Consider the following 24,583-nt stretch of genomic DNA (forward strand, 5'->3'; position numbering starts at 1 on the left):
TTATCTGAGCACCCATTGCTTCAAGCTAACAGTTTGATTTGTTAATACAAAAATGGTTTCTATGCTAATATTTATTTCGATTTGGATTGAAATGAAATCTGAATATAGACAAAACAAAAAGGAAAAAACAATAGAATCTACAGGCATGCTTCTGTTCTTTGGAATGTTCTAGCTTTGGATTAAAAAGAGACAAGATTGGTCTTGCATGTCCAGTGATAGTGATGAACATAACTTTTGAATTCTGAGTTAAAGGATAATTTAAACTAGTCACTGAATTGGTGGTAGAGGGGCTATGCCTTTTGTATGTCCATATCAGCATGTCTGATCTCACCAAGCCTGATCAAATTCCCCTTTGGGAATGAGAGTCAACTAGTCCAAATCTTAGGAAATTCAAACACTAGATTTTTTCTAGTTAAACAAATCCTAGTTGAAAATCAATTAGAGAACCGGAAAAATGGCAAGAGGAGAAGAAGAAGAATCCGGAAGAGCCAACACTAACAACACAAGAAATAGTACAAATATAGAACTGATGACAGCTACAAAAATCTGACAAGTCAATTGAGATTTTCCAGCCATGTGACACTGCAGAAGAAGTAACTTGGGTTGACGGTATCCCAGAAAATGACGTCGGTAATGAAATAACAGAAGTCCGGGTCCTAAATGTTGATTGGAATGGAAAAATGATTCATAGTACTGAACCAAGTGTTAGGATAATAAAAAAGTGGACAGCTCTTCTGCGTTCTGTATATGCCAAGAGACGATGATAATTTCAACTGTGTAATCTTCTTTATTGAAATGCCTTGATTACAGTAGGATGACAAAACACAAAGTAACCTTGATAAGACCCTCATTACTCAGGTGTACAAACGTAGAAATAAGCAGGGGAAGACAGCAGTAGCAGCAGCTGGTGCAGGGGAGAATACAGCAACACTAGCAGCTGATGCAGGGGAGACAACAGCAACACTCGCAACAAAGGAAAGGGAGAGGACAAATGGCAATCCCTTATTGGACAGCAACCACCACTCTGCTATGGGCAGAGGAGCAGAAACAACAGTCCAGGTGGCAGAGGAACATTGGATAGGAAAGTAACAGTTTGTTAGAGTTTGTTACGAAAGCTGGGGGAGGGAGAGAAGGATGAAAAACGGAGGAAGAATAGAGAGAAGCAAGCAGAGCTTGCGGGAAGGGGGAAACCTCTTAGGCAGGGTATCGGGTCTGTAATGTTATCAGTTACAGATTTAGTATGTTTAATTTCTTATTCCAAGAACTGAGTATCAATGAATAGAATTAGAGTTGTATCTATTCATGTTAATTATCAGAATATTGCAATGAAATGAATGTCATTCTGTTGCTGTCCTACTGTTTTGATGCTGTTTTTATTGTTGATTTGGGGAAGCTAAGACTAACAGCAAGGGGGCCTTATTAAACCTCTACAGCTTCAATTAGTTCAATCCGGCAATTAATCCTACCTAACATATATTTAATAATACTTTCAGATTCAGCCTGTACAAATAGAATGATACCCTTGAGGAAATTTAACAGAGTGAGACAATAATGGGGTTTCAATACCTAGAATTGAAATTCCTGATTTGGTTGAAGAATCCCACTTTTGGTTAGCGAAAACAGATGCCCCTGCAAAAAGCAGAGATAGGGGGGGGGGGGGAAATAAGAATGGCTACAGGCAAGGACTGTATGAACGGAACTCAACAGCAACTGTGAAGAACCTGAGCATGATCGAGAGAGAGAGGGAAGAAGCTGATGATCTGATCCAGCAAGAGGAAGAGGGAGAAGTCGAGAGTGGAGGGTCGAGAGTCGAGGGACTGTAGTTTACTTGGGTTTTTGGTCGGTAAATTAACTTTACATTTTTATTTGAAATGTGAAAACTATTCTACTTGGGAAAAATATTACCCTTGCAACCAAACATCTCAATTTTTTTATGAGGGGAAATAAACTCACTTTACATCAAAATATTTACATTCCCTTGCAACCAAAAGAACCCTACAGGGACATATGAACACCCAAAATTCATGTGAAAATCCAGTCTGTTGTATTCCCGTAGCACAGACCAGCTATTAGGGTGTGCCTAGAAGTTTTCTGTTTTTTCAAGAAAGAAACACTCAACATTGTGCTATGTTGTTCCTGATAGAACAACCCCAAGTCATTTGAGCAGAGTTTCTGCATCTTCGGCCTGGCCTCTGTTGTCACTCTCATGTTGCAGGTGTCTCTCACTCTGGTTACAGATCTCCCAGAGAACTGCTTTTAGGATAAGGTCCCTAGTGCCTACTATTGTCTTTTTTTTTTTTTTTTTTTTTTTTTTTCTTTCTGGTTTTTCAGTAAAAGAGAATTTCATTGAGTAGAAGAGCTGTTACATTCTGTAAAATCTACTTTACAGATTTGTGGAAGCCACTGGTTGGTACCCAGCCAAACAAACTGCAACTCAACCGCAAGAGCCACCTTTGCATCGTTCGAGGAAGTCGGAATAAATTGGATAGAACAATAATCGAAAGAGTCATGAAGATAATGAATCTCTTGAAGAACAGTTTCAATCTGAAAGTCTAAGCAACACCTAGAGATGATTAGGTTCACCAGCTCCAAATTGTTAAATTCAACCGCAGTTCTTTGAGATTACATCTAGCAGCTTGAAGAAAACCTGATCTAACGGCAAAGGCTTCAGCAGCAAGAACCGATCCTGTCCTAATTCCACAAGTAAAAGCTGTAACAGGATTTTCAGAAAACCACAAATCACCACACCAACAGTCTTCAATTCAGGCAGCATCACAATTAACTTTAAACTAACCAGTGGAAGAAGGAGACCAAGAAGAAATAGCAGATACTCTTTGTGGATCCAAGAGATGAGAAAGAAGAGATCTCTTCCCCAAAAGACAAGCAGCTGCAGAAATTTCTCCATAGGCTTCTATTGCCTTCCGGTGTGGACTCTGAACTCTCTCTTCACTATTGCTACAACTATCACCTTTCTCTCACACTCAATCTGTCTATCTTCCTGTGAACTGTGTTCGGGATGAATCTGAAGTGTAGCTCGAATCCAACTATGGGGATTTCATCTCTTATCTAACAAAGGGGTATGAAGTTTTGGGCAGTTGTTTACAAACTTTGATTTTCTCTACATGCTCTTGATTTACTAACTTTACTTATTTCGCTTCCAGAATTATTTCCATTATTTTAAAGATCTCAAGTCACTGCTTTATCCTGTGATTTTCAGGGCAACAACAATGTCTTGCATGAAATGTGAATAATGAATGCTTGAAACCTAGAATGGAATGGTATGAAATTGCATGCCTGAAGGCACAACCCACAGTGATTGACTAACTGTATAACTCGGTTTACTTCCAAATGCCGAATTGTTCTTTTGTGTTCTTCAGTTGCTCTTCTACTACTAAACAACAACCTTCTAGGCTTCCAGCAGAGAAACAGGTAAAACACTTAGAACATAATAGTTACCAAACCAAGACTTATTGTGCAAACAAACACTACAAGTCTACAACAGTAATATGCAGAATGCTAGAAAAGAAGCGAGTATATCATCATTCACCGACTAGGGCTGCATTTGCATAAAAAAAAGAATGGAGATCAGGATAAACAAAAACAAACATGTCTTACACAAGAAAACAGGAAGAAAAAAAGCTAACTCTGCAATTTATGTATCCCCTCCAATTCAAAGAAGACAGAAGAAGCCAATTCAAAACATAATCTGAGCTGATCAGAGCTCAATTAATGGGCAGATACATCAATTATTTAACCAACGCAGTGTACTATAGCCGAAAACAAGCCTCCCCAGAATATTGCAAACTTAAATTATCAACCATTAGAACAAAAGGGGGAAAAAAATCTACAAAACCCATCATTTAAAAGCAGCAACACCACCCTTACTCTGCCTGGCGAGCTTTGTCCACTCTGTATGGTACGCTCCAGGACGATCAGTTCGCTCATAAGTATGAGCACCAAACAAGTCCCTCTGCGCCTGTACAAGGTTTGCAGGAAGTCTTGCACGCCTGTAGGTGTCGAAGTAAGCGAGACTCGCACACATTCCTGGAGTAGTAATCCCTGCTTGAATTGCTAATCCCACAACCCTTCTCCAAGCCGCTTGCCTCTGTACCATCTCCTTGGCAAACTCTGGATCAACCACCAAGCTCGCCAAGTCAGGATTCCTCTGGTAAGCTTTCTTGATCCGATCCAAGAATACAGCCCTTATAATGCAGCCGCCCTTCCAGATCCTAGCCAATTCCCCAAAGTTCAAATTCCAACCCTTCTCAATGCTCTTAGCGCGCAACAAATTCATTCCTTGGGCATAGCTGCATATCTTGGAAGCATACAACGCCTGCCTCACATCGTCAATCAGTCTCTTCTTATCAATTCCACCACTCACCTTCAACACATCATTTTCCATGCCCGCATTTTCAAGGACCTTGGCTGCTGATTCTCTTTCCTCTTTCAACCCACTGAGATACCTACAATCCAAGGAAGCAGCGATAGTGGGCGCAGCAACGGACAGCTCCGCAGCCTGTTGGACTGTCCACTTCCCAGTGCCCTTCATACCGGTCTTATCCAATATCTTGTCCACCAACTCACCCTCCCCATGTTCATCCTTAACCCTAAAAATATCAGCAGTAATCTCAATCAAGAAACTTTCAAGCTCACCTCTATTCCACTCGGCGAAAATGTCGGCCAATTCCGCATTGGATAAGCCGCCGGCGACCTTCAAGACATCGTAAGCTTCGGAAATTAACTGCATATCACCGTACTCGATGCCGTTGTGAACCATCTTGACGAAATTCCCAGAGCCTCCTTCACCAATATAGGTGACGCAAGGGCCATCCTCGACCTGGGCAGCAACCTTCTCAACGATGTCTTTAATGTTGAGATAAGCATCGTAAGAGCCGCCAGGCATCAACGAAGGGCCGAAACGGGCTCCTTCTTCGCCGCCGGAAACGCCCATCCCAAGGTAGAGAATACCACGGTTGGCAACTTCACGCATGCGACGCTCGGTGTTCTCGTACCATTCGTTTCCACCATCGATGATGCAATCTCCAGCTTCCATGAATTCAGAGAGATTGGCAATCGTCTGATCGACAGGTGATCCAGCCTTGACGAGGATAATCACAGATCTAGGGCGTTGCAGAGAGAGAACAAAATCGCGAGGTGAGTAATGCCCAGAAAGAGGTAGATTACCTTCTTGCTTGGCTCGTTCAATGGTTTCATCGACCTTGGAAGTACTTCTGTTGTAGACTGAGATTGGAAAACCTTTCTCTGCAACATTAAGGGCAAGATTCTGACCCATCACTGCTAACCCTGCAAGTCCAATACGTGATAGCGTAGAGGCTTCCATGGCTACAGATCTCAGGTGAAGAAACTAGGGTTTCAGGAGTTTGGTGAAGAAATGTAGCTGGAAACCCAAATGAATTGGAAGAAGAACCAGGCGGAAAGATTAAGAAAGAACACCAGCGAAAAAATATCGATTTTTTTATTTATATATTTAATGAGTAATAAAATCTAATTCACCGGGTCGAGAGACGGATTAATCGAGATTGGATTTCGGCTTTTCCAGTTTCAACGGTCCAACTGACCCATGGGAGTGCGGAAAGAGTACTTGAAATCTCTCTCTCTCCAGTGGGGTTACCTTCTCCAGTTGCTACGGTCCAACTAACACACCAGTTGCCAGTTGCTAGTGTTAGGTACGCCACGTCATCTGAGTTGGGAATTGCCAAATTGGAATCTTTTTCCTTCCGAGCCGATTTCTTTCTCTCCATGCTGCCGGCCTGTATTACTAGCATTATTAGTTTGGTAACCGTCGTTCTTGATCATGGTGGTGTTCTTGCTGAAATCATTTTTTAGGAATTTAATTTTGGTTGTTTGGTAGAATTTGTGCTTTGAATATTTGAGGATGTTGATGTTTAGTAAATTTAAAAAGGTTGCACCCGAGATTTAAAAGTTTTTATTTTTTATTTTTTTATCTGAGGTTCATTCGGGTCAACTTGCGCGTATCTCTAGATTTTATTGTTTCCATATCATTTTGTGTCTTTGTATCAACCTTCTTCTTTTTTTTTTTTTTTGGTAAACTTTGTATCAACTAATACACATCAAAGTGATTGCCATGTGTGGTGGTCTAGTGGTCTTAAGCTTACTTTTACGTGGTTTGGTAGTCCTCATGTCACGGGTTCAAATCCCCTTTGCTGTTGCATTCGACAGTTTTGTGTTCTTTGATTTGAACATGATTGATTGATTGCTATTGGATTTTGTGGACTATACTAGGCCTCCGGTGGGGTTATGCTAATGGAGTCGATGCTTGTACTGATAGTTCATAGAGCTAATATTTGCATTGGATAATTTTGTGCTCTTTGACTTGGGCATGAGATTGTCACTGACTTTTATGGATTTTATACACTAGGCCTCCAGTAGAGCTACGCTGATGGGGCCAGTGCTTGCGCTAGTAATTCGCAGAGCTAAAACTTGCATAGGTTAAACTCGAAAGTTCCAACATTCCATAACAGGGGGCACAAGCTGGCTTTTATGGACTATATTAGGCCTCTGGTGGAGCTATGTTGACCGAGCTAGTACTTGCGCTAGTAGTTATAGAGCTAATACTTGCGCTAATAGTTACATAGCTAATACTTGCATAGATCAAACTCAAAAGTCCGTTTCTCTATTGGATTGCATCAAAATGCATTAGTGGTACTCAATACGAGGCGATATGAACCTGACCAATATGAGACTCAATATTGATACTTTAAACCTTAAATCAAAGTTTAGATTAATTTACTAAAACCTTTATATTCATCTGTGATTGCATACATAACTTAGTCCATCTGATAAGCCTTAAACCAATCAAACTTCTAACCCAAGATATCGCCAAAAAAAAAAAAAAAGTGACTAAAACAAAATGATACATGATTATAAGTTTATAACATAATGATAAATCATCCCGAATGTTTACAATTTTAAATGAAACACCTTGATTGGCAGTTCATGCTATGAGAAGTCACAATAGAATGAGCTTGTTGTGAAAGGCCATCAAGAGATAATCTGAATGTGAATCTTTGATGGCTGGTGGCTACTCAAATGTGGAGATCATGTCAAACTAGAGGTTAAGCCAATGCACCAACATCACTCAGGTTCATCCATCTGAATTTTCAGAGTATCATGGTACAAGTACAACACAATGTGTAATATGTTAACAGATTACAAGTACAACACAATGTGTAATATGTTAACACCATTTGTTGGATAATTCAAGAAGTAAAATGCTGTAAGCCCAGAGTGCATATCTATTGGTATCTTCTGAACGTTCTCCCAGAAGTGAAAAGGCAAGAGGACCCATTGAAGCGTTGCCAATTGACCAGAATCATCTTCTCCGAAAGTCAACTGCTGTAGTTTCATGAATGGGTGAAAAACGATAGCCCTCTGGGTATCTACTTGTGCGCCAGAGTCTTGAGTTTCATTGTGTTTTGTCACCTTCCTTCTCAATCTGAATCTGAATCTGAATCCGAAACCAGGAGCAAAGCAAGGCCAATGTAAGATTTCATACCCTTTGTTAAGGAAATCAATGGCTACAAAATTCTAAGATATGACCTATAATGACAGGAAAAAGTTCCTCTTTGGGAGGAGAAGAAACAGGGCTGTAAAAAAATTGACCAACCTGATCCAAAGACAACGGCATTGAGTATGTTCAACTGTCTACCAGCCAAACTGGGGTCAAGAATTTCCAAGTCATATGTAATATGAACAAACATGGAGCAGAGTATGTGCTAATCTGGCATATCTACCTGCGTCCTACCAATCTTGGTTTTAAAATTGATTTTTTTAGTTCTAATTTCATAGTTTGAGTTGGAAGCTCCTAATTATCCACCTCTTGCCAGTTCGCTGCCAAATATTGCATGTCACTATGTCGTTGTGTACTTCTCTTGAAACAGAAACCAAATTCAAAGTCCTCAAAAAAAAAATATAAAGGGCAGCTACCAATTCCATTTCTAATTCCCTCATCACTTTATCCTGTTTTGGGCATGTTCACCAGACACATGGGTCAAATAAAGGTAAAAACTGTAACCAGTCCACAAGCACATGTTTAGCAGGACAAGGGGAGGGAAAAGTGTATGCCACTTTACTCCTCTATCCGGAGAGGCTGCTATGAAGACTTGAACCTGGGGATCAAGCATTCAGCGAGTGAGCACCTGACCGATGTCACAAGCATGACCTTCAAAATGAGTTGGCCATTGTGCAGGGATCAGTGCTTCCATCAGAACCTGGAGCACTCACATGAGACAACCTTCACACCCTGAATCTACAAGCCACAGTACTGTGGTACCAAGTCATCTAACTGGGAGCACATCTGACTTAATTAAACCTTATCCCAACTAAATGGGATTATTTACATGGATTTTGTTTCTCCAATCAACTCTATTCAGCCTTCTCAAACACAACTCATCCATGCTATTTTCTAGCATTTTCACCCAAAGTCATTTTAAGTCCTGTTGCTCCTTTAGCTCCTCCACAGAGTGCACCTGAAGTTTTTCTATACAAGTAAGACTGCTGCTCTGCTAGAGGGTTTTCTGAGGGGTAAAAACATACAAGTGGACGGTAATCGAGTGAGTTCATTCTTGAAGCATTTTGGGCAAATTTGATGCGTCCATGAGACAAAGCTAGCTTATTCATAACAAACGATATAAGGTACAATGCAATACTGCCCCTAGGGTGGAGAAACCTAAGTACAATAGTACCCTTATATCCAAATTACAACACTTCAGAGCTGCAAGCTGGTGAATATCACACATGCCCAACTTGCATACAATAGGATGACAACCCATATTACTGAGACCTTAAACCTAAGTACAATAGAACCCTTATATCCAAATTACAACACTTTGGCTGCAAGTTAGAGTATATCACACATGCCCAACTTGCATACAACAGGATGACAACCCATATTACTGAGACCTAAGTAAACACATCAGTCAACAGATTTGCCAGACATAAACGGTTTGCAAATAAGACCATGGTAGAGTTTTACTTATCCAGGGAAGTAAAATCAACTCATGCGTCTATTTCTCAAGAATTAAATCAAAGAAAAGAATTATCAACCAAAAATAATTGAACAAAAGAAGAAACCCACAAGAACCATTGGGAGTATTAATAAATACATTACCATTTTCGTAGCAGTGAGCCCTTTCCTTATTCCCTGGGGCATTTTGTTCCAAGAACAACTGGACTGACCTCCAATAACGGTCCCCTCCAGCAAGCCAAGTGTCCATGTGCATACCAGTTGGAAATTCAACAAAGACACACTTCTCATTACGTGCGGCAGCTTTGGCATAAAGTGTCTGCATATGAGACGGGGGAACCACCTCATCTTGCAATCCTGAAAGAAAGAGGATTGGCTGCTTGATCTGCAGCAAATTAAAAAGAGCCTGTGAAGCCAGCAGGGTATGGAGCATAATGTACTGCAAGAGAAAAAAAAGCACTTCTCCCAGCAGACAGGCAGAAAATACACAACAGAATCTTGTAGCAAGTCACATAACATCACACGATTTAAATAAGCATATCAATATTTTCTAGAATAAGCAAACTCACCTGTCCAACAATATCAAATGTATTCCATGGTGAACGAACAAGAAAATTGAGAATCTTAGGGCCTTTAGAACTGCTGCCTCCAATAAACCACTTCAGGAAGGGTAGTAGAATTCCAGCCATATCTAGTATAGATGTAAAAGTGTTCTCCAATATAAAAGTAGCAACCTGCATCACAGAACACATATTTACAAAATGAAAAAATGGAAAATAAAAATGAAAAATATAGCCATCAAAGATTAAAAAAATCCCTCCAATGAGAACTGGGTGAAAATGTGGGAATGTCAAATTGAAAATACAGATTATTGTTATTTCACTGATCAGGGTTTGAAGGAAAAGGAAAACAAGGAAAATAAGCAGAGACCACTTCCTTCCTCTCTCCCATCTTAGGTCTGAGATTGTTGCTTTCCTGTTTTATTTTCACAATAATACCAGTGCATCCTCATTTTTTCCTCTCTCCTGTTTCATATTAAATTCTAATGCTTTCCTATTTCTGACTAATTTAAATTCTGCAGACTAGTAATTAAGATCTTCTAGTTACCAACTTACAGTCCGGTTGATGGATCTAGATTCAAATCAGCAAATACATAGCTGCAGATCAGGACTCTTCTATACCATTAGTGTGTCCATTACCCCACAGGCCAGCCAGATCTATCAAATCTGATAGAGCTGCATCAAACAACTTTTAGCTATGAAGTACAAGTACATTGAACACATCTACGGGACCAGGAACGGCAACTTCTACAGCAGTCAATCCCCAAGATGCAAATATGTGCTTCGGGAATGACAGTAACAATCTTATCTGCACTCACTATCTCTAGCCCTTTGAGTTGATAACAGTTAATCAAGTACATATTATGCAATCCCATATAGTCTTTCCACTGGAAACTTTAAATTAGATGGCCCAGTCCTGTACTAGACAAGAAATAGTAGGGGTAGGCCCTAGTGGCCTTGACCTACCTTGTCCCACCCTGAGCCCAAATAGGGCTTGGGCTCAAAATTGTGGCCCTAAGGGCAGGTCAGGGCCAAAATATTCTGGCCCTGAATTAGGGCCAAGGGCGGGCCTGCAATTACTGTTTATCCCACCTTGGCCCTGATTTTGGCCTCGATTTTAGCCCTGATTTCGACCCTAATTCTAACCCTGATTTTGGCCCTAATCCTAGTTCTAATTTTTTTTTATCTTGATTTTGGCCCCTATCCTAATTCTAACTTTCATCTTAATATATTAAGCTTTATACTAACATTAATCCAAACCCTAAGTCATTCTGCTCCAATAAGTCCACTTAGATTTATATTATTTGTTGTTGTCATTTAGTAAACATAAATGATTATTTTATTTTTTTATTTTTAATATGTTACGATAAAAACAGATTTTTTTATTTCTTTTGATGTTGTCATTTACTAAAAGTAAATGATTTATTTTTTCATTTTAATATGTAATGATGAAGACCTTGGATGGAGAGAAAAATTAAGCAGGTTGAACCCATTCAGTCCATGTCCACAAGCAACGTAACTAGTGTGTAAAAGACTGATATCATCTCCCCATTGTGATAAATAAGGTCGATCGATTGAGATACTACATGAATCTTGAACTCTACAAAGCAAGCACCGCCTGCTCTGGAAAGACAATTTGGACTTTCAAGATAGACATTTAGTTCCAGCTGCCACTAAATAAGTTGTAGAGGATGTATACCATTGCATAACTAACACATCAGGACCTAGCAATTTAGTTACAACTTCTCCCTATGCTCACTACTACTACTGCAAGCAATATTACTTGCACCAATAACCTATTCCATAATGCCTTGACGCCTATCTCTATCGCAATGGGTAACTACGACAAACTGTTCCTTGTGCATGAAAGGTTTTGCATGGTGTGCATGCAACAAATTCCAACCCCTGTGAAACAGGTTTATCCTAAAGACCGGAGTTTAGGAATCGGGTTTCCATCACCTTGCAGTCTTCCCAGAAGATGTCAGACTGATATATGCCTTTCCAGTGAATCAGAACCTGTGCTTAACCTTTTTATTTTGCCACTTGTTGGATGATTGTGCTGCTTCTTGGACGACTTAACGCATCATCCTCTTGAATCAGAACAGCAATTCCTACTCTGCATACTTCTATTGACACCTCAAATGGGTGCTGTCATCATCCACAAACATTTTAATACAAGTAGCTATTTCATTCCACATCATATTAGTTTCTCCCTCCAACTCCCACTTTTCATGTTTGACCCCTTTATCAATAAATTATTTGAACATGTCTCCTTCTAAGCCCCACCAACTTATCCTAAAAAAATGAAAACATCTTCCTAATGATTATATATAGAAAGGCACATATCCATGACCACTAATCTATGTTGTGTGGTTAGGCTCTCCTCTATTATAATCTCATAGTCCTTCCATTACAATCTAAAACTGAGCTCCCCATCTCATTCCTCTCTACAAAACCATGTCCTCTATGTACCTCCATGGCACATATCCATTCAAATCTTCCCCTACAATAATATTTTCTCCTTGACTAAAATCTTGCACTGGTCCATCCATCTGTTCCCAAGATTGTAACTTACTACTTTCATGAGTTTGCTCTTACTCCTAGAGGTGCGTAAAAGCTAATTTTATTGACAAACTCCTAAAACACAAACTTGGTGGATATGATCCCTGATATAACATAGTTGAAGTCCTCCAACTCTTATTTTTTATACCCTTCCATCTGGTCTCCCGTACACTATGCCAATCCTTCTCCTATAATATATATTGATTCAAGATCCTTGCTTGCTAAAAATCCACAGATTCAAGATCTCAACCAAGTCCTACACTTATGGACTTGAAAACTTCACCTGCGTAGCCATCATATCTAGGTGCTGATGCAAAGCGCATCATTTAAAGGTGATACCCTAGACCTTACTCATTTAACACTACATCAGAGTTATTTTCTAGTGCATCACTTACTTTCTTGAGGAACCCCTTTGGAAAATCTTTATATATAAGGTTGTAACAAAAAGGATTTTGGCAAGGTGGAACTTTTAGCATGGACGAAAAGCTCTCCACCAATATTACCTATAAGGGAAGATGTCACTAGGCTCAATCCACTTGTGCCTTCTTAGTTTAGCTACTCGCACATCCTGTGGCATAAACTTTGATGAGCACATTTATGTGTGAAATCTTAGGGCATAAAGCATGCATTTTACACACTTAGAATGGAGCTACTTTGGGTTTTATGTTGTTTTTGCAGATTTTAGGACTTTTCAAGATTTAAGCAAATATTTGGAGTTTTGGGTATGAAACATGCAATTTTACACGTCAAGGGATCTGTTCAAATTCTCAAATGCGAAAATGGGTCTGATTTGGAGCATAATGGGCTAAAGATGTGATTATGGGACAACTCCAAAATATTTTAGAAATAAAGAAGCCAATTTTGATCTACGGCTGAGATTAGTTAGGATTTTTATTTTATTTTACTTTATTTTAATTGAAAAATGTATGGAGCCCACAAGTAGTCAAAGATTAGGGTTTTCTATTTTTTCTATAGATTTTCTAGAAGATTTTATTTCTTTTCCTTAATTATTTTTCTCTCTCCCCACTTTCTACTCTCTCTCTCTCTCTCTCTCTCTCTCTCTCTCTCTCTCTCTCTTCCTTAGAATTTCTAATGAATTTAGGTTTTCTTTATTTGTTTTTTTTCTTTCTTTCCTTATTTGTAAGTCATTCACTATCTCCTATAAATATACCCTCCCCTCTTAGACCTAGTGTTTACACTTCCTTTCTCTTTAGTTTTTTTTAGGCCGTCTACACCTTCTATTCTCTTTAGCTTGCTTAGGTTTTCTTTAGTTCTTTGATTACTTTGTGGGATTCTAGTTTCTAGATTGAATGTTTAGGTAAATTTTTCTATGTAATGCAATGAATATTGAAGTTGTTTAGTTTATTTTATGTAAGTGTATTTCCTTTCTTTTGATCAATGCAATTTTAATTTCAATTTCAATTTCGAGTTCAAGCTTCAAGTTTCGAGTTTATTTTTTCAAGAGGATTCGTTGTCCTCTAGGACTAGCAATTGCAGATTTGGATCATTCCAGATCTGGTTGTTAGGGTTGGTTGAGATTCAAATCAATTGTTCAAGGATTATTTTTGTCATTCAAGATTCGAAGATGCAAGTAAGTAGCATTCGTCAGTAATCTTCTCTTCCCCCTTCTATTCCCGCTTCTGTCTACCCCTCCATATTCTTAACTTAGGATTTATTTTTCAGCATTTATTTATTGTTTTCCTTTCCTCCTGGGTCCTTAATCAAATATGCCTATAGTCATGCCTCTCTTTGGTTAAGGTTTCCCTTTTCCTTTTATTGATTTGTTATTTACTTTCTGCATTTTTTTTAATATCCATCCCCCGATTAGTGAACTATAAGCTACTTCAAAGGGTCCATGGTCAAAGTCATCCTAATTATACTCCCCTTCCCTCGATCCAAAGATGACACTCGAATCACTTCCCTTTTATTTATTTATTTATTGTTCGTATTTTTTTATTCCTGCTTTTTATTTATACGTTTTTATTTATTAGATGATGAATGGTTAGGTCGTTTGTGTTATTTTTAGTCTCAATTTGAATCGCATTAAATGTATGTGTTAGGACCGCTCATTTAGTTTACTTAATTAGTTAAAATTTTGAATCATTGCATTCTCGCGTTACCATTAAGAAGTTAAATTCTAAAGTGGCATATTTCATTGAGATCGACCCGTTAGCTACACGATACTGTGTACTTGCGGTTATTTTTATTTTGCAAACAAACCTCATTGTTAGAAAACAAGCATTAAATAATCAAAACAGCAGCTAAACTTGAACAAAGAAAAGAGAGAAGAAGAAGAAGAGAAGAGAGATGAATAACTAGTAGAAGAGGCTTGTGATTCTTGCTTAAGAGTCTAAAATCACAGAGCACTTTTATTTATAGCTTCTAATGAATCTAATACAACTTGAGAGACAAATAATTGTCCTCTAGAAAAAGGAAACAAAATATTACAGCTTTAGTAACTTCCTAACTCCTAAAATAAAAAGTTCTGAAAATAGAAACTACCACCAAAATAGAAACTATACTTTCTAAAAACTCCCAAAACTTATGTAGCAAGACTCCCACATTAAAAATAGAAAATATAATAGAAACAATAGCATAATACTGTTCACGTGAACAGTAAAAGCTGTTTTTATTGTTCACGTGAACAGTAAAACTTCCAATTTTACGTATATTTCAACACTCCCCCTCAAGCTGAAGTGTACACAAAGAAAACTTCAGCTTGCACAATAAGAATAAACTTGAAAAGTAGCACCAACCTTGAATCGTGTAGCAATGGCAGACTGTCGATAAACACTGAGAAAACTTCACCCAGGAGATAATCAACACCAACTTTAAAAAAAACTTTAATTCTTCATTGCAATAGAACCATCCAATATTGAGAACAATCGACAATGCTGAAGACGAACAAAGTCCATAAGTATAGCAGGATCAAAGACACTATCCATATAATGCCGGTAGTAGGGAGAAATATCCACACTAAATCTTCAAAATTGTAACTCCAAAGTCCATATAAATGCTTCACAAGAATGCAAGTAGTAGGTAGGCAAAAGGCATTATCCACATAATGTCGGAAGCAGGGAGAAATATCCACACTAAATCTTCAAAATTGCAACTCCAATGTCCATATAAATGCTTCACAAGAAGGCAAGTAACAGGTAAAGTATGGGTAGGTAAAAGACAATATTGATTACTGTGGACCAAGTTGGTAACGTAGTATGGGATAATACTACGGACCAAGTAGGTAGGTAAAGGACAGTATGAGTTACTATGACCAAGTAGGTAAGGTAAAGGACAGTATGGGTTACTGCGAACCAAGTAGGTAAGGTAAAAAAAACAGTATGGGTTACTGCGGACCAAGTAGGTAAGGTAAAAGACAGTATGGGTTACTACGGACCAAGTAGGTAAGGTAAAAGACAGTATGGGCTACTGCGGACCAAGTAGGTAAGGTGGAAAACAGTATGGGTTACTGCGGACCAAGTAGGTAAGGTAAAAGACAAGTATGGGTTCTGCGGACCAAGTAGGTAAGGTAGTATGGGTAACTACAGATCAAGTAGGTAAGTAAAAGGGCAATATAGGTAAAGATAGGTAATGATATTGTTGTAGAATGCCATAAGTTGAGGGCAAAGATCTCACTAATAATATCCATCAGCACATCTTGAGTAGATATAGAATAAGGTATCATTCTCCCCCTCACGTGTAGCATTACACGTGGACAATTAATGATGACCAGTGACAAGCATCTTAAAGTATGAGCACAAAAGAAACCCAAGAAGGAAAGGTAGCAGCCACAAAGCAGTGTATTATTCACCAATAAAGCTGATCAAGTAGCAGAAAATCGTCTCACAGGACAAAGTCTTGTGCACCAAAGCGGAAAAAAAAATTTTGGACCACCGCTAACCCTTAGGCAGGAGCAAACTAGATCAGGAAAAAATATATATTGAACCAACTTGGAATCTCAAAATTGCAGTAGTCGTTGCAGCAATCCACTCGGAAGAAGTGCAATAATAGTTGTTGCAGTAGCAGATAATATCAGATCTCGGACCATAGCAACAAACTTCTGCTAGATTTGAAACTCTAACAGATCTCGATATGAAGGAAAAATAGTCCTCTAGGTCTTTGTAGAAGTATTAGATAAAAAGAAGGCTAAACTTGATTATGAAATAAACAACGGAAGAAGTAGTAAAGCAAGAAGGTAGCAGCAGAATTTTTCAGAAGAGAGAAATTCAATGAAATAGGGGTACTAGTATACGACTTGCAACTAAACTTATAGCACAAACAATGGAAGACAATACTTAAGTCTTGCAATCCGAATTATGGGCATATCTTTACAAGAATCAAGAGGAATCCCAAGACATCAGTATAGTGCAGATTGACCTTCAGTCAAAAAAAGAAGAAGGTAGTAGCAGCCTCAGTTGAATCAAATAGGTAGACATATCCCCAAAAAGCTTAGGGCCTTTTTGTAGTATTAATACAGAGATACTTGGTGCTTCAAAAGTTAAAGAAGAAGGACAGCCATGCACAATTACTGCAGCGAAGGTTGGGGCTGCCCTAGATAAGAAAAAGGAAACGAAAAGAAGAAGAAAAAAAACTGGGCAGCCAAGAGAGAGAAAACGGTCCCTAAGTTGATTAAACTTGCTCTGATACCATGTTAGAAAACAAGCATTAAATAATCAAAACAGCAGCTAAACTTGAACAAAGAAAAGAGAGAAGAAGAAGAAGAAAAGAGAGATGAAGAACTAGTAGAAGAGGCTTGTGATTCTTGCTTAAGAGTCTAGAATCACAGAGCACTTTTATTTATAGCTTCTAATGAATCTAATATAACTTGAGAGACAAGTAATTGTCCTCTAGAAAAAGGAAACAAAATATTACAGCTTTAGTAACTTCCTAACTCCTAAAATAGAAAGTTCTGAAAATAGAAACTACCACCAAAATAGAAACTATACTTTCTAAAAACTCCCAAAACTTATGTAGCAAGACTCCCACATTAAAAATAGAAAATATGATAGAAACAATAGCATAATACTGTTCACGTGAGCAGTAACGTGAACGGTAAAAGCTGTTTTTATTGTTCACGTGAACAGTAACGTGAACAGTAAAACTTCCAATTTTACGTATACTTCAACACTCATTATTACCCTTTTCTTGCCTTTTGGTTTTCCTTGTTTCATCCCCTTTTTCTTTCTCGCATTGGAGTAGATTGCCACATAGCAACCTAGGGTTAACGAAGGGGCAGTTCTCTTCATTCCAAACGAGGCGATTTGGTGGTTCATAGCATTTTCATTTCTTCTTCTTTTTACTCGTTTCTTGATCTGCAATGGTCTTTCTGATTCTGGACATTCCAGAATCTTACTTTCTTCTCTAACTTGTTCTTTGGCTTCCTAACAAGGGGTTGCTACCTATTGATTTGCCTGATGGGGCTTCCATTTTGTTGCTCCTTGTTCTCAACTTTTGTTTTTCAGTTGAGGGATTAATCCTTTCAAGGCTTATCGGCTTCCCTTAGGAATGCTAACATTCTTGCTTCCTTTCTTTTCTTATGGCTAACCCTAATAATCCCAATGATCCTATCACACCATGTCTTTCTCCTGTTGTGCCCTAGTACAAGTTTCTTCCATCACCCTCTTGGTGAAGCAAGGTCTGGCTGGCTTGGTCCTTCAGATGTCTTGTGATTTGGTTGCAATCCTGAAGAGCGCCTATGTACTCCAGGAATCTACTGGCTTGTCTCCGCAAAGGGTGAAGAAGTCTCAGCTACTGCTTACTACTTTGGCTCTACCGTTCCAAAAATTGGTAATGCTTCACTCTATGGACAATGTGCTTTCCTAAACCTAGAGAGGGGGTTCTTTGTAATTCTATCTCTTAGATGTGGGGGAAAATAGGTTTGGTAAACATCACAAGCTTGAAAAGAGAGAATTTTCGGGCAGATTTTTCCCAGATTAATGATAGGAACAAAGTTATTCAGCTTGCTCCTTGGTAATTTATGTAGGAAATTAGGAATGACTTAATAAAGAAATTTAGAAGTCTATAAATTAGGACTGTGTAAACATCGATTGATGAACATTTGAAATACAACACTTGGCTTAGGTGGTCGTTTGTCCTTGAAGTAAACAGTCTTTTCTAATTTAACCTTTATATTTCCGGAACACTTATCCAAAATAGGTAGAGAGGCAATGATAAAGGGAGTAGAGAGTTAAGGTGATGTAAACTATTTCCAGGGATTCCCTAGGGCCTAGGGCTGATTCCCTGAACCCTAGGACCCCAAATTTGAACCAGGGTATCTTAGTAATTTTACCAAATCTTGTAGAGTCGAGCTTTGGGACCTATGGAGTCCCGTTTGTTGTCTGGTCCTTAGATCTATTTTGTTTTCTTATTTGAGCCCATATATTGCAAGTTATTAGAGACCCCGTCTAGTTGTGATTCCTAATTGTGTTGGGATCCCCAAACTTGAGTCCACTTTGATTCTACTTTTCATTAGAACTCCATATCTACTTTTAGAATTTGAATTCGAGTTCTCTAGAGTAAGTTAGGGAGGTTCCTTGTGCAAATTAAAGTCTTAGTCAATTATTAGCTTGAGTTAGAATTGGTTAGCCAATTAGAGTTCTAATTGGTTTTCCAACTTTTGAGTCTTTTTATTATTATTATTATTATAACTATTATTATTATTATTGTTATTATTGTTATTATTGTTATTATTATTATTATATTTTATTATTATTATTATTATTATTATTTTTTTGAGGCTATAAAATTAAGCCTCCACTCTCTATAAAGTTAACTCGAATTGAATAAGAGAATCTGAGTTTGGAGGCAAGTCAAGTTGTGGCTTCTTGGGAGGGCCGGGACAGTATTGTGAGATCATCTTCACCAATTTCCAGCTTTGTTCTTCAATCTCTAGTAGCAATTCAACCTTAGCAGCAGCCCTCTTCCTTCTCCAAGTAAAAAGCCCCTCACCCTTTTCCCTTAACCAACACAAGGCTCCCCCAACCTTCCTCTCTACCGCAGACATCAAAACTCCCTTCTAAACATTGTAGCGCCCTTGGGGCTCCTCCCCGTTCAACCTTAGTTCATCCCCTAACCCTAAACCCTAAGTACAGCCCTCCCCCTCCTTCCTTCTTCTCTAACCTACCGCAGCTTAGGAATCCCAGAAAACCTAACTGCAGAATTTTCCCTGACCCTAGAAGACTCAACTCCAAACCTCAACTCCAATTAGCCCAACCTTTTAGATTAGCATCCCCACCCCATCTCCCACACTTGATCCCAGTCCCAGCCCAAACCAAGAATCCCATACCCCTTAGGACTCTTCAAACCTATCGTAAACTAACTAGGACTGACCTAAACATTTTTTAACTAATATATGAATTAGCAACAACAGCCCCTTCCCAAGCCCACCGGAAACCCTACAACAGCATTCCCTAAGCCCTAACTACTATATTCAGTTCTGGAAGTAAAGTAGCAACCGAAACTTCAAGACCCTCCTATTCAGCCTTAAAATAACCTAGACCTATTCCCAGTTCTGAAACTGAGATTGCAGCAACGTTACAAGCTTCAAACCCCATTGTCTTTGTGCCTAAGCCTGGCTGAACCCTTCTAGGGTACTGTTTACTAACTTGAAACCCTAATTCCTCCAAGAAATCTGCTATAAGACTGCTGGTTCACTGAGAGAGGATCCTTGAGTGAACCTAATTCTAGGGCAACATCATTACAAGGCAAACCCTAGGATTTTGGTTTACATCACAAGGTACTTGTCCTAGGAAGGCATCCTTAAAGGATTGAGCTTATTTTCCTCATTTACGTGATCAGGTAATTGAGAACATAATAACCCACCCCGGTGTAAAATAGTAACCTATCCTATAGCAACTCAACAACATATGTACTCACTTACTGCCACTAGTTACTTACTCCTTGTGCCTTAAAGTTACCGCAAGGTGTGCATGGGGAAAGTGCACGTAACAGTAATAGACAAGTCTTAAAATTGCGCAAGGTGAAATCCCCCTGGCAACCATAAACCGTTACATCTCAACCACATTCCCCACAAATGGGGAAATATTAGAAAATAGAGAGTTCAAGCATTTCAATCCAGCCCCCCCGCCAAAATGTCTGAAATAATGATTTGAAGGGAAAACTAAAAAACTAATAATAAAAAGATTAATGAAAAAGAAGCATACTCACCTGGAATAAGAGAAAAAGAACTAACATGGATAAGATATAACTGACAGAACATAGAAAAAAATTACCTTATCAGGATTGTTTCTCGTAAGCACTGCTCCAACTGCACCTCCTAGCGACCTTCCGAAAACAACTATTCTCGAAGTGTCAATGTCAGTTCGTTGAGTCAGATAATCCAATGCAGCCTAAACAGAAAAAAGAGAAACCTACCATCAAGGCTGTAGCTTGGGGGGGGGGGGGAATTGGATTTATGAGGATAATGCTCTTATTTTATTTAGTATATTATCTTTCTCCCACCCCAAGGCCAGAATCTGTCTAAACAACATTAGCAGACCTGAGAAATAACTCTACTCAAATCAGAAAAACCAGCAAAAACTTAGCCAACTACAAATGAATGGAAACCAAATCAGGACAAAAATAGAAACCTGGGCATCCTTTGTAAGTCCAAGTTGAGAAGGGTAGCCATCACTTGCTCCATAACTGTACATAAGGCAAGATTGATTTATGCTTGTTCAGTAACTAAGTAGTTACCCAGCAGCCAAAAAAGAATTATTCAGGAAGCAGATAAGACCGTTTAAATATAATTGTAACCATACACACACCCCCTGTAAGAAAGCATAAGGACATTGCATTGCAATCTCTGTAACATTACGCGAACCATTTCAAGACGATGGGCAATATCTGAATGATGTAACTGAAGGTCAACAAAAATAATCTGAACCTAAATAAGTATGAATAAAAATGATTGAATATAAATACGAATACAAATAGTAACACCCAGAAAACAAAATCATAGGATACTCCCAGCATTTTCTTGGAGAAATAGGATGGTTGGACCTGCAAATGACAACTCCGACGTTACAGGTTCATCTCGTAAACTAATATCAAAATCGTAAGAACCTCAAACTATATAGAAATTAGTTCTGAACTGGTGAAAACAGAAAAAGACACTAAGATTTTGGCTCGCAAACTGGGTAAAGCAAAGGAGAATTTCATGGAAAATCATCGGCTTGCAAGCAGGCTGTCCTCAAACCTGTAAAATGCCATACCCACATACTGTTCCGTGTTTATTGCGCACCAGATGAATAGAAACATCTCCAGGACAATAACCCAGAGAGGAGGTAATCTAGTACAACTAGAACTCTGAGAAAAATTATCAGAATTTGGGTAATCCCATAGTATGTGAGAATTCTAGGATGTCAATTGTCAAAAGCAAAAAGGTTCCTTGATTCTCAAACAAGCATACTATGCCATAAACTAATTTTCATTCACGGAATCAGGTCTAGCAAAGGCAATGTGCAAAAAATGCTTAGTCAAATTACCAAGAAGAAACGAAGCAAAAGCAGAACCCAGAGGGATAAATGGAAAAACTAAAATGCTTCAATAGATAACAACCACGAAAAAGCCCTAACCCAGAGCAGATCAAAGCAAATCCAACTGGGGAAGAGAATCACTATAAGAATTAAAACTGAAGAACTGTTAGAGACAGATAAAGGATAGAGAGATGTAATTGTGTACGTACCTGTGCAATCAGGGAAGAGCTTGATGAACCAGGCATGAAGGCGAATTCCATCAGACGATGTAAACCAGACATCCTCGTAGTGAAGGCGGAGACGAGCTGGGGTGATCGGGTAAGCCTTGGAGAGCCCTGGAAGGACAGGTATATATACCAGCCTCTCCTGAAGCGCCACCAACACTGTCATCCCTGCCACCATTATCCCTCCAACTCCATACATAAACAAATTCGTATACGACACCATTTCTCCTTTCACTGCCTTTCTCCTCCCTCTTTCTTCCACTGTCTTTCTCCTCCTCCCTCTTTCTCTGTCACCGCGACGTTGGACCGCCGGAGAAAGGAAAGCACAAGCAAGGCTGCCTGGGCATTGAGCTGAGAGTTTTGAACTGAACGCCAACATAGAAGAAACTCAGAAAGATTGGGCTCCTAGCCCATCCTAGGCCCACCGGACAACTTTTCTGGGGGAAAATTGGTAGTTTTAAACTAGGGAGTGGGGACTATATAGTTTTTTGGAATTAGAAGAATTTTATAATAGGGGATGGGGACTTCTATGTATACCAAAGGCAGAGTTCGAATCATCTTTTTTTACCTATTGACAATACATCAAACAACAAAATCATCTCCCCAAAGTGCTCTTCTTACTCTTCTCAGCCACAAAATCAGGTAGGACCTATAAATAAATAAAATTTAAGGGGTGGGGGGCAGGACCCACAATGGCATCTTGTGCCCCCCCGGTGGGCTATTCTGGGGTCTGAAAGCGTCCAAGGAGCACAAACTAACGGACTACTAGCGGGAGTCTTGAACCCATAACCTCTTCAATAACAGATATCAATATTACCAACTAAATTAGCCTTTGATGGTAGTGGGGACTATTTAATGTACCACATGAAGCGTTGAACTTGAACCTAGGAGCTCTTTGCTAAGAGGTGCCAACATTGTCGACTGAGCAACTCTCCAATGGTCCCACAAGGCAACTTTACAAGTCCATGAACTTAAAATGTTAGCGTATGCAACACCTATGATTACTAATTTACTTAAATTCAATTCCTCTTCAATACCCTTTGAGTCCGTCCGAAGCTTCTACCCAAACTTAAAATGTTGGCATGTGCGATATCTATGATTACTTAATTTACTTGAATGCATTTCCTCGGTAATATCCTCTGAGCCTGTCGAAATCCTTTATCCACATAGAGAGAAGAATTTTCAATTTGTATAGTTGGATTTTTGTCACGTGTCCATTCTCAAAACAAGATCTTATATGTATTAACAAATTAGTTGAAATGGTAATTAATGGTGTTGAATTCTATCTTAGTGTTTTTTTTTTTTACTTAGGTTCAATCGAACTGACTTACTCACACCTTTGCTGCTTCTTAAAAGACTTAATATAAGGCGGGACTTCACCCTACTCAGAGGAGATTTGAACCTAACATCCTCTTTGGAGATTTTTTTTTAAAAAAAACCACCTTGGGGGGATTTTATTTTAGCTAATTTATTAAAAAAGAAAAGAAAAGAGAGAGTATCTTGGTATAAGGAGGAACTCACATCAAGAATCTAACCATGTGGATTCAAAAATCTCATCTCCACGTAAGTAGAGGACTAGGATTCTTAGCCTTGTGCTGCTATTAGTTTGATATTTATCATATGGTCTATTACTCCATCTTGTGGACCAAAAGAAACTGCACTAGGGGGGGTGTTGGGCTTTCTAAAATCTCACTGATCATCCTATGGGATTGGATTAGGGTTTTATTATTATTATTTTTATTATTTTTATTATTTTTTATGAGAAAGAAAACAGTTACATAATAAAGATTGTGGTTCCAACCTTATTGTTGAACTATTAGCTACTTCCTTAGCTAAGCTAACATAAGTTTCCTGGAGCAAGGGACATTCAAACATGGAATATGTAATTTGTTTTGTTGCTTCAGCCACAATTACTAGACTCAATGTTACTAATCAGCCAAGGCCTAGCAGGTTTAGGCTAGAAGGTTAATAGTTCAGAATTGTTGCTCCATATTTCCTTAATCGCACTATTCATCTCTTTAGCTTTGTCCAATCACTCTTGGATTGCTACCAAAGTCATCTCCACCGCATCGGCATTATCAATTATTTCATACCTGCAGTACTGTATATGACCGCTACTATATATCCCCATGCTCCAACATGCGCTCCCTATCCATTCCTGAGATATCCTTGCACAGAGCAACATCGAATGATTAGTATTATGCATACATAAGATGGGTCTAAGTTGATTACTAGTTGCAATTGCATGAGATTTTTGTTGTTGGGCTCTAGATTCACTGATTGGTGCTGACATTTTTAAATCTAAAATCCATTTGTAGATTTCCCCTAAAACATTAATGGGATTGAGTTGATTTTTTTCATAAAGAGTGAAATTTCTTTCTTTCCATATAAAGTAACAGGTAATTGTAAATATAGAAAGAAACCAAATTTTTGATTGCTTATCCATTTGGTTGTTGGCATGAAAAGCTTGGCAAAGATGTAGTATAGATTGTATGTCCAATTATTTGTTCTCAATCCAAGTAGTCCTGTTGTATGAATCCTCTTTGTCCAATTGCATGATATAAAGACATGCCAAATTGTTTCTCTTTCTTGGTTACATAGTAGGCGATTCCCTGGCTGCTGAGTCCATCGAGATAAAGTATCTCGGAGTGGTAATCCTGCATTCGATAGTCTCCATAAAAAGAATTTAAACTTGCGATGAATTGGAAATTTTCATAGGTATCTCCACCACTTCAAGAACCCATTCCTCATCCTTGG

At 38.7% G+C, this 24,583-nt stretch overlaps 2 protein-coding genes across 3 annotated transcripts; both read right to left on the minus strand.

Moving 5' to 3' along the window:
* Positions 1-3,591: 3,591 nt before the first annotated feature.
* On the minus strand, positions 3,592-5,548 carry LOC149011826 (6-phosphogluconate dehydrogenase, decarboxylating 1, chloroplastic). Its single transcript, XM_089162307.1, has one exon. The coding sequence runs from the start codon at positions 5,339-5,341 to the stop codon at positions 3,857-3,859; it is 1,485 nt and encodes a 494-aa protein (XP_089018433.1). The 5' UTR covers positions 5,342-5,548; the 3' UTR covers positions 3,592-3,856.
* A 1,326-nt stretch (positions 5,549-6,874) lies between these two features.
* LOC149011827 (alpha/beta hydrolase domain-containing protein WAV2-like) lies at positions 6,875-22,281 on the minus strand. 2 transcript variants are annotated; one of them, XM_089163916.1, is made up of 8 exons: positions 21,812-22,281; positions 21,091-21,126; positions 20,892-20,970; positions 20,715-20,769; positions 20,358-20,474; positions 9,577-9,741; positions 9,152-9,392; positions 6,875-7,489 (listed from the first exon to the last, which is right to left on the minus strand). In XM_089163916.1, exons 1-8 carry the CDS (start codon positions 22,203-22,205, stop codon positions 7,473-7,475), a joined length of 1,104 nt encoding a protein of 367 aa, XP_089020042.1. In that variant the 5' UTR covers positions 22,206-22,281; the 3' UTR covers positions 6,875-7,472. The 2 variants fall into 2 exon arrangements, with proteins under 2 accessions (XP_089020042.1, XP_089020043.1); XM_089163917.1 differs by having other exon boundaries at positions 6,876-7,483.
* Positions 22,282-24,583: the final 2,302 nt, after the last annotated feature.

The sequence above is a fragment of the Hakea prostrata genome, chromosome 7 (assembly GCF_041222555.1).
Source record: "Hakea prostrata isolate BN-2017 chromosome 7, UWA_Hpros_2, whole genome shotgun sequence".
Classification (NCBI taxonomy): Eukaryota; Viridiplantae; Streptophyta; class Magnoliopsida; order Proteales; family Proteaceae; genus Hakea; species Hakea prostrata.

Excerpts from the sequence above, each read along its gene's own strand:
- LOC149011826 (XM_089162307.1), bottom strand. The coding sequence starts at position 5,341 with ATGGAAGCCTCTACGCTATCACGTATTGGACTTGCAGGGTTAGCAGTG.
- LOC149011827 (XM_089163916.1), bottom strand. The coding sequence starts at position 22,205 with ATGTTGGCGTTCAGTTCAAAACTCTCAGCTCAATGCCCAGGCAGCCTT. Across the intron at positions 21,127-21,811 it reads GCTCTTCCCTGATTGCACAG|GTCCAACCATCCTATTTCTC; the intron begins GTACGTACACAA and ends TGTCATTTGCAG. Across the intron at positions 9,393-9,576 it reads CATTTGATATTGTTGGACAG|ATCAAGCAGCCAATCCTCTT; the intron begins GTGAGTTTGCTT and ends AATTTGCTGCAG.